This window comes from Euleptes europaea, chromosome 2 (genome assembly GCF_029931775.1).
Source record: "Euleptes europaea isolate rEulEur1 chromosome 2, rEulEur1.hap1, whole genome shotgun sequence".
Lineage (NCBI taxonomy): Eukaryota > Metazoa > Chordata > Lepidosauria > Squamata > Sphaerodactylidae > Euleptes > Euleptes europaea.
In genome coordinates this window covers 50023700-50032941 of record NC_079313.1, presented here as the reverse complement: position 1 = coordinate 50032941, position 9242 = coordinate 50023700, and the positions used below count along the sequence as shown (strand labels likewise).

At 42.8% G+C, this 9242-nt stretch overlaps 1 protein-coding gene across 1 annotated transcript; it reads left to right on the top strand.

The window, feature by feature from the left end:
• The first annotated feature begins 1688 nt into the window (after nucleotides 1-1688).
• LRRC8B (leucine rich repeat containing 8 VRAC subunit B) lies at nucleotides 1689-8482 on the top strand. The gene is made up of 3 exons (XM_056845054.1): nucleotides 1689-1715; nucleotides 4412-6570; nucleotides 8210-8482. Exons 2-3 carry the CDS (start codon nucleotides 4435-4437, stop codon nucleotides 8480-8482), a joined length of 2409 nt encoding a protein of 802 aa, XP_056701032.1. The 5' UTR covers nucleotides 1689-1715; nucleotides 4412-4434.
• The last annotated feature ends 760 nt before the right edge of the window (nucleotides 8483-9242 follow it).

Below are 9242 nucleotides of genomic sequence, written 5' to 3'. Positions count from 1 at the left end.
GGACTGGGCTAGTCCAGGCTGTTTGGGCTGCTGCACCTCCCCTACCAAGAGATATCTGCAGTTTATATCCCATTAAAAGCCCTGACAAATAAAATGCAGCACCTCCTAAAAAATTCTGAAGGCTGTGCCCCTTCCCCTCAGGGAGCCCATTCCACAGAGTGGGAGTTATAATGGAGAAGGAACAGTCTCAGCTTAATGCTGGGGGAGCAGCCAGTAGATTGCAGCCTGAGGGCCGCAGTTGGCACGGGAGGATATATGTTTCAATTGCACATGTATGTAGTATGATCTGACCTGACTTCCTGCATTAATTTAAGTGGCAAGGGTTTACTATTGAATTAGTAGCAGAAAGGGAGGAGTCTGTTTTATAAATGAATGTGTCATTTTCTTTTCTGTTGAGAAGAAAGGTTGCTATTTTCTTTTATTCCCTTAGAAGCACATTGATTTACAAATCTTGAGCAGCAGGAAATGCTTATCACTTTTTTGACTCAATGGATAAAAGGATTGAAACAAATTTTGCTACCACCAAAGTAATCTTAGGATCATTGTCTCTAAGCAAATAAAACAAAGTTTCCAAGATACGGGGGTGGGGTAACTGGCCAGTGGCTTGATATGATATTACCTGATCTCAAAAAAAATGACATTTAAGCAGGACATGGAAAGGTGTATTGATCTTGTTAAGGCCACAGACACAAAATGTATCAGAATAAGGCCTATTCAAAACTCTTCCTTGTAAAACTATGGAGGATCGAAAGGTTGTTCTCTAGCACAGATGGCAATAGTTTTAGTTATCAAATTCCAGAAGCTTCTTAGTAAGCACTATACAGGATACTTCTACCTCTTGTAGCATGTGCTGTTGTGGCAAATAATGGCTTAGATCCTATCTCTTCTTTCCATTTGCACCTCTTGCACTAGACCAGTGATGGCGAACCTTTTAGAGACCGAGTTCCCAAACTGCAACCCAAAACCCACTTATTTATCTCCAAGTGCCAATACGGCAATTTAACCTGAATACTGAGGTTTTAGTTTAGAAAAAACAACTCATAGATTCACGTATTTTGCGTAAAAAGAAAAACACAATAACAGAGCTTTCAATGATACAACTTTTTATTGAAAGGTAAAAGTTTGCATTTGGCATGCATCTCTCCAGGACTCGTCCTCTGCTCAGCCACCGGACATTATTGTACATATGTAAACAATTATACTGTGCCTGAACCTCCTCAAGAAGTGCTTGAAACTGTCGACAATTCAGAGCACGAGCCATGATGTAATTCACCATTTTTGTGACATCTTGGAGGACATCGTCAAATTTTTTGAACAATTAATGTGATTTTTGCTGTTGTGTGCATGCTGATAATTTGTCTACCCTTGGCTCATACGTTGTAAGTTTGAGAGCAACACATGCAGCACTCCGGTCATCTGTTAGCCTGTTTCTGGTGTCAGATTTGATATAATTCAAAGCTGAAAACAGTATATGGCTGAAATGGCTGAATATGCGTTAATCTACCAAAATGGTGGTTACCCTCAAACCTAACTCAACAGAACACGATTTGAGGTCTGATATTGCCTACTCTTTTATACACAGCCATAATTTCATTTTTATGTTCACGTTTAGGATGAAGACTGTTGTGAAGATGGCATGCCTAAGGAACTTTAAAAGGTGTAGACCACCTGATTGAAGATGGTGGTTCTGTTTTCCATCCCATTTGATTAGTAAAGTAAGTGGAAATTATTGGAGATCTATAGAAAACTGAATCTGGGGGATTCAGAAGTAATACTCCACAACATAAAACTGAGGATCTGAGAACATAATTTATCCAGTATGCAGCTGGAAAATTTCTTCTGGGAAGTAGACAGTGATGGTGATCCATAAAGTCCCTTGTAGGCCCATTCACATGTTTGTACAGGGATGTTTCTTGCTCTGCAATAGCAACCACTTCTGAAACATCTTTTAAATGGAGGGGAGACAGGTGAGAAGCAGGGAATTAGTGTAAAAAGCAGGGAACTTGGAAATTCCCTTTTCTTCTAGTTAGAGTAGGAGGGAGGAAATAGCATAGTGATAGGCGTCACACTGTTAGACTAACATAATATATATGATATGTTTGCTACGTTAATTTATATGGGGCAGTGCCCTCTGAGAAATGTGCCAGCGCTCCCTCTAAATTACCAGCTTTCATTTTTAAAAAGTAAAGTCTCTAGGACATTTCCTTTGTGGTGATATAGGGGGAAATGTGCAAGTAGTTTTCTACAGGATTGCCCAGGAATAGGGAAAAAGAAGCTGCTAGATGGCTGGAGCTAAGTGAATTGATCAAAATTACCTGCTCTGTCCCATCGCCTTTTCTTCTGGTTGCTTTTGCTTCTTCCTTTGTTTTCTTTCATCTTTAATCTCTGCAGTGATCTGAGAACACTGAGCAGAAAACAGGAGTGAGACATATTATTTTTGAGTTGCCACCTCCTTATTGCTGTGGAAAATTTGTCTTAGTAGTAGGTGGGGTCATGGGAGGGGAGGCACAAGGAGAAAAATTAGGGCTTCATTCTACTCAGACCAATTAACTCAGTTTCATTCCATGCAAGCCACTTTGCTGCAAGCTCTTTGTGTGAAAAGTATGACTCTAAGCATGTGAGGAGTACCTCTTACTCACCAATGCATAACCACTGTCAAACTCCTTAACTTGCCCCCCCCCCCAATCTAGTATTAGGGCTAGAGGACAGAAGAGGCATAATATTAAGGCAGGTTTGAACTACAGAACAAAACTTCTCACTGCAGTATAAGGAGTGCTTTACTGAAGAAGGCTGAAGAGCTGAGAAAGCATAATATTCAGGCAGTTGTAAACCCCACCATCTCTCACTGCAGAAACATAAGGTCTTTAGCAGGATCTAAATAAATATCAGCTGAGAATAACCTCTACTCTGAAGGCCAAGACTTCAGACACTGCATGCGTCCAGAGTGCTTTTCTTTCATTATGCAGTAAACAGACACATTTACCTAGTTGGCATTAGGTGATGGGAAGTATAAATCTGGTGCTAACAGCTCAACTGCATTTTACATGTATTGCCAAGTTAATTGTTTAATATGCTGAATATGATTGTCACTGCGCTCAGAGATCATATGGTATATATTGTGAAATTGCTACTGTTGATATCCATTGTGACATCACCAGGTCCTGCCCCACCCCATGAGTCTCAGGATATATGTTGATGGGGGCCCTGCTAACCCTACTCACCCTCTCAGTGTACTCAAGCCCCGTCACCATAAAGTTTCTGGGTGTGGGCCTGGTTTTCATGCATTCACCTGGGTTAACACGACTTTCAGTAGTGTGTGTCAAATACCTTTAAATTTTAGCACTCTGGGTATATTGTGGAATATGCAGATCCCATGGCTTGCAACATATATACCGTATATACTCATGTTTAAGCCGACCCGCGTATAAGCCGAGGTGCCTAATTTTACCCCAAAAATGGGGAAAAATTAGGCACCCGTGTATAAGCTGAGGGTCGGCTTACACAATGCCCCTGCCCCAGGTCGCCCTCCCGCCCGGCCTCCCGGGCCCTCCAGACCCACCCCGACCCCAGTGCCACCCCCTCCCGGGCCCTCCACACCCACCCTGACCCCAGCGCCACCCTAGGGGGGAGGGAGAAGAGCCCCTGAACCCCTTACTCACCGGGAGGACGAGGCCTGCTGATCAGCTGGAGGTGGCGGCAGGGAAGGCACGCAGGCCGGAGGCGGCAGCGAGGCCCTGCCTGAGCGCAGGCAGGCCCTGCAGGCCTCAAAAAAGGCGCGGGGGGGCCCGGGGGGGCAGCGGGGCCTGCCTGCACTCAGGCAGGCCCTGCAGGCCTCTCCCAGGCCGTAGAGAAGGCGCGGGGGGGGGGGCCTGCCTGCACTCAGGCAGGCCCTGCAGGCCTCTCCCAGGCCATAGAGAAGGCGCGGGGGGGGGGGGGCCTGCCTGCACTCAGGCAGGCCCTGCAGGCCTCTCCCCGGCCGTAGAGAAGGCGCGGGGGGGGCGGCGGGGCCTGCCTGCACTCAGGCAGGCCCTGCAGGCCTCTCCCAGGCCGCAGAGAAGGCGTGCGGGATGGCGGCGGCAGCGGCGGTAAGTTCCCCCTCCCTCTGTCCCTCCTCCCCCTCCCCCCTCCCCTCGCCTACCGTATTGACCCGCGTATAAGCCGAGTTGGCTTTTTTCAGCCCTTTTTTTGGGCTGAAAAACTCGGCTTATACGCGAGTATATACGGTATGAATTACTAATGCACTGTAAGCATTTCAAAGGCTTGCTCCGCAGCAAGCAAGACTTCATAAAGTTTGAGCCCTCAGCACACTTTTTGATGTTTTTATTGTTTAATAGGATAGAAATTCTTTTCTAGTCAATGGATTGTTTAGAATGCCCAGTTAAGCATGTTTTTTTTTCTCTCTCTTTTCCAGTTGTTACTTTCCATAAGCAAGTCATGATTACGTTAACTGAACTCAGATGTTTAGCAGATGCCCAGTCATCGTACCACATTTTGAAACCATGGTGGGATGTCTTCTGCTATTACCTCACCATGATAATGCTGCTTGTTGCTGTCCTTGCTGGGGCTCTCCAGCTCACTCAAACTAGATTATTATGTTGTCTTCCATGCAAGCTTGAGTTTGACAATCATTGTGCGGTGCCTTGGGATTTGGTTAAAAGCAACCTTAATATATCCTCCAACTCTGCCACACTAGTAATCCGCCCGCTCAGAATCCAGAATTATCTTCATCGACAACAATATTCTTACATCGACGCTGTGTGTTATGAAAGAGAGCTTCATTGGTTTGCCAAATTTTTTCCGTACCTAGTGCTTCTCCATACTTTCATTTTTGCAGCTTGCAGTAATTTTTGGCTTTACTATCCCAGCACAAGTTCAAGGCTAGAGCACTTTGTAGCTATACTTCACAAATGCTTTGATTCTCCCTGGACTACACGCGCCCTGTCAGAAACAGTTACCGAACAGTCTGTGAGGACTTTGTCATTTTCCAAATCTAAAACATTTTTTCCTTCCCCTACCAATTTAACAGAATCAGAGAGCAAGCGGCAATCCATATCTTTCTCCCAGACAGGATTAGAAGCTGCTGGAAAGGAGAGCCCTTCAAGTGTTTTAGACAGAAAAGAAGGGGAGCAAGCGAAAGCAATATTTGAAAAAGTGAAAAGATTCAGGACACATGTAGAAGAAAAAGATGTCATTTACAGAGTGTACCTAAAACAGATTGTTGTCAAGGTCATTGTGTTTGTTTTAATCATGATTTATGTTCCCTATTATTTAACCTTTATTACCCTTGAAATTGACTGTGTAGTTGATATTCAAGTTTTTACTGGGTACAAGAGATACCAATGTGTTTATTCTTTAGCTGAAATCTTTAAAGTGCTAGCTTCATTTTATGTTATCGTGGTGATCTTGTATGGCCTGACTTGCACTTACAGTTTGTTATGGATGCTGAGAAGTTCACTCAAAGAATATTCTTTTGAGAAGCTGAGAGAGCAGAGCAATTACAGCGATATCCCTGATGTGAAAAATGACTTTGCATTTATGCTTCACGTAGCAGACCAGTATGATCCTCTGTATTCAAAACGGTTCTCAATATTCCTCTCTGAGGTGAGTGAAAACAAGTTGAAACAGATCAGTCTAAATAATGAATGGCCTTTAGACAGATTGAAAAGCAAGCTCGTACGAAACTCCCAGGACAAGATAGCACTTCACCTTTTCATGCTGAATGGTCTTCCAGATGATGTCTTTGAACTGACAGAGATAGAAGTTCTAAGCCTAGAGCTTATTCCTGAGGTTAAGCTTCCTCCATCTGTAAGCCAACTAGTCAGTCTCAAGGAACTAAATGTTTATTATTCATCATTAACTGTGGAGTTCCCAGCACTCCACTTCTTAGAAGAAAATTTAAAGGTTCTACGTCTAAAATCAGCTGACTTGGGAAAGATTCCACGCTGGACTTTTTATCTAAAAGGTTTGCAGGAACTGTATCTGACCGGATGTTATGTGCTAGAACCCCAGAATCTCTTCTACAATGAGAGTTTTGAGGATCTTGTGAGTCTAAAAGCAATTCACTTAAAGATTAGCCTTTCCCGCATACCTCAGGTGGTAACAGACCAGTTGCCTTCACTACAAAAATTATCCATTGACAACGAGGGGAAAAAACTGCTAGTGTTGACCACCTTGAAGAAATTGGTAAACCTGAGAACATTGGAATTGATCAACTGTGACCTGGAGCGCATTCCACATTCCATCTTCAGCCTGAACAACTTGCATGAAATAGACTTGAAAGAAAATAATCTCCGAACGGTAGAGGAAATTATTAGTTTTCAACACCTTGAGAACCTTTCTTGCCTGAAATTGTGGCACAACAACATCTCCTACATCCCAGTGCAGATTGGAACCTTAGCAAATCTGGAGCAGCTCTACTTAAATCATAACAACATTAAAAAGATACCACTGCAACTCTTTCTTTGCACGAAGCTGCATTATTTAGACCTTAGTCATAATAAATTAACCATTATTCCTGCAGAAATCCAGTATTTAACAAATCTGCAGTACTTTGCTGTGACAAAGAACCATGTAAGTAAAAGCATAACATTTTTTTTTTAATCTAGAAAGATTCTGTAGCTCCTGCAGAGGTGCTCTTTGCTGCCAGCCCACAGAGGAAAGAGTTTATATCTGGCCTCTTTCAAATGGGCCAGTTGGGGGGCTGGGGTAAGGCAGTTTAAATGGGCTCTAGCCCCGCCTTTTGCCTCTTCCTTGCTTGTCACTTCAGTTTTCCAACTCCCATCCTGTGTTTGAGTTGGCTGTGTTGTTGCAAAAACAGCAAATTTTGCGGGTTGGTCTTAGTTTAGGTTTATTGATTTTGTTTTGTCGAGTGACTTGCATTCAGTTATTGATTTAAGGGCCCATAACATGATGCTGCATAAAACATGGGAACACGTAGATCAAAAATTTGTGCTAAGGAGTGATGTGTGTTTGGCATAATTGACAAGTCTGTCACATTCCCGTACTATTAAAATACATTTAGTACTGATCTAGCAATACCTGATGGGATAATCCCGTAGAAGATTTGGTCTGAGAGTTCTTGGCTTGATATTCAGCTCTTTTCTAACACTCCTTAGAAGCCTTTAGAAAGGATCAAATTACATGTTACATTTAACATGTGATCACCACAGGGACTTGTAGTATACAGCAGATGTGAAATCCCCTTGGAACCTTAATTCTTCAACGCCTCAGGAGCCTGAGTTAGACTAGGACCACAGCCGATAGGGAAGAGGTGCTCCTGCCTTCTATTCACCTGTGCCATTTTCCTGACCCAAAACAGCCCCAGGGGGGTTGTTTGCCCCATTGAGAGGGTGCACATGCACTGAATGCTTGCGCATGCAGATCCCCCACAGGACAAATAACTCCCCTTCAGAACTGTTTCAGGTTGGGAAAACAGCCCAGGGTGGGGAAGGGGGTTGGAATTCCTCTTCCTTCCATACCATGGTCCCAATCCTAATCAGACTTTTCAGAGAATTAGAACAAGCTGTTGTTCTGTCTGTTTTCCACTCCAAACTTTAGTAGCCACATTCAGGTATGAAACATGCAGGTGGTCATGCTGTCCATTGGGGGGAGATCTAAGAAGAAAGAGTACTGCAATACCTGTTTATTATGGTTCAAATGTAAGTGTGTTGATGGAGATCACCTGATGCAACCCCAAAAAGAATAGTTTCCTAGGACTTGTAGCAAACTACTCAGCTGATCGGTTCATTGCATGCAAGTAAATGAGAGCCAGCATAGTGTAGTGGTTAAGAGTGGTGGACTGTAATCTGGACAATCGGGTTTGATTCCCCACTCCTCCACATGAGTGGCAGACTCTAATCTGGAGAAGCAGGTTTGATTCCTCACTCCTCCACATGAAGCCAGCTGGGTGACCTTGAGCTAGTCACAGTTCTCTGAACTCTCTCAACCCCACCTACCTCACAAGGTATCTGTTGTGGGGAGAGAAAGGGAAGGAGATTGTAAGCCAGTTTGATTCTCCTTAAAAGGCAGAGAAAGTCGGCATATAAAAACCAACTCTTTTTCTTCTAAAGCCTTGATTGGAAAAAAAGTTGATAATGTGCTGGAGATAGCCCTAAAGTAGGTTACATGAATTAGCTGATCCTGAATTTTGCACTTTGCAAAACACACCAACAAGCCTTTAACCAAATATCCTGTTGTTGTTGTTTTTTAGATTGATGAACTTCCAGATGAATTGTTTCAGTGCAGAAAACTGCAACATCTCCTTCTGGGATATAACAGTCTGACGAGTTTGTCCCCTCGTGTTGGTGGACTTTTGAACCTTGTTCAGCTGGAACTCATTGGAAACCACTTGGAGTCGCTTCCTGCTGAGCTGGAGGAATGTAATTCACTGAAGCGGAATTGTTTAATTGTAGAAGAACGTTTATTAATGACTCTTCCTCTTCGAGCGACAGACCATGCGCAAATATGTTTGGACCGAGTCTGAGAGTGTGTGTACAATGAAAACACTCTTAAACATTGTATTATTATTGTCATACCTCTGTAGAAATTATAGATAAGGCAAGAAATGCAAATAATTGTGGATCTGCAGCTATATGAATTGATAAGCTCATATTTTAAGTCTTTAAACAAAAATACAGACTTGGCAAGTAATTTGATATTAATGACTTGAAAGCAAAGTTAAATGGCTAGTGTATACATAGATTTTGAGTGTTGGGGTGTTGAGAAAAATACTGTGTTGAGAAAAATACTGTTCCAGTCTTGTAAGGCTCCTATTTTGAAGACTATCTTTCAGGAAGTAATTCTTAAATACTTCCCTGTAAGGACCAAAAAAAATGCAGATTGGAGTTTCACATGTGTTCACTATGTTAGTGAAGGCCATCCACCACTATTTATTGCACTGAAAAATGTTATTGTATTTCGTATTTTTAGAGCTTAGGGTGTTTCAGAGGCAAGTTATTTGACAAGATATACTGTTCACTTCTGTTTACAACTGACTTGTGGAACAAATAGCAAGGAACTTTCCTACACAAGCTTGACTGGAATTCCACTGAGCAGTTCGCTGGTGAACTGTGTGTAGACTGTCTCGGTACACAACTGCTGTTTGGACTTAATTTTACATTGCTCTGAAATAGGGGAAATGGAATTAACTCTGTGTATAGATAGGATAATGGCATATACCTGGACCTGGTTTAAAGGCTGAATCAGACTGAAGAACTATACAAGTAGTTTTGACATAACATGTT

What these genes read in the sequence shown, in the direction of transcription:
- LRRC8B (XM_056845054.1), top strand. Translation starts at nt 4,435, where the DNA reads ATGATTACGTTAACTGAACTCAGATGTTTAGCAGATGCCCAGTCATCG. An exon ending in TTGCTGTGACAAAGAACCAT is followed by an intron (nt 6,571 to 8,209) that starts GTAAGTAAAAGC and finishes GTTGTTTTTTAG; the next exon opens with ATTGATGAACTTCCAGATGA.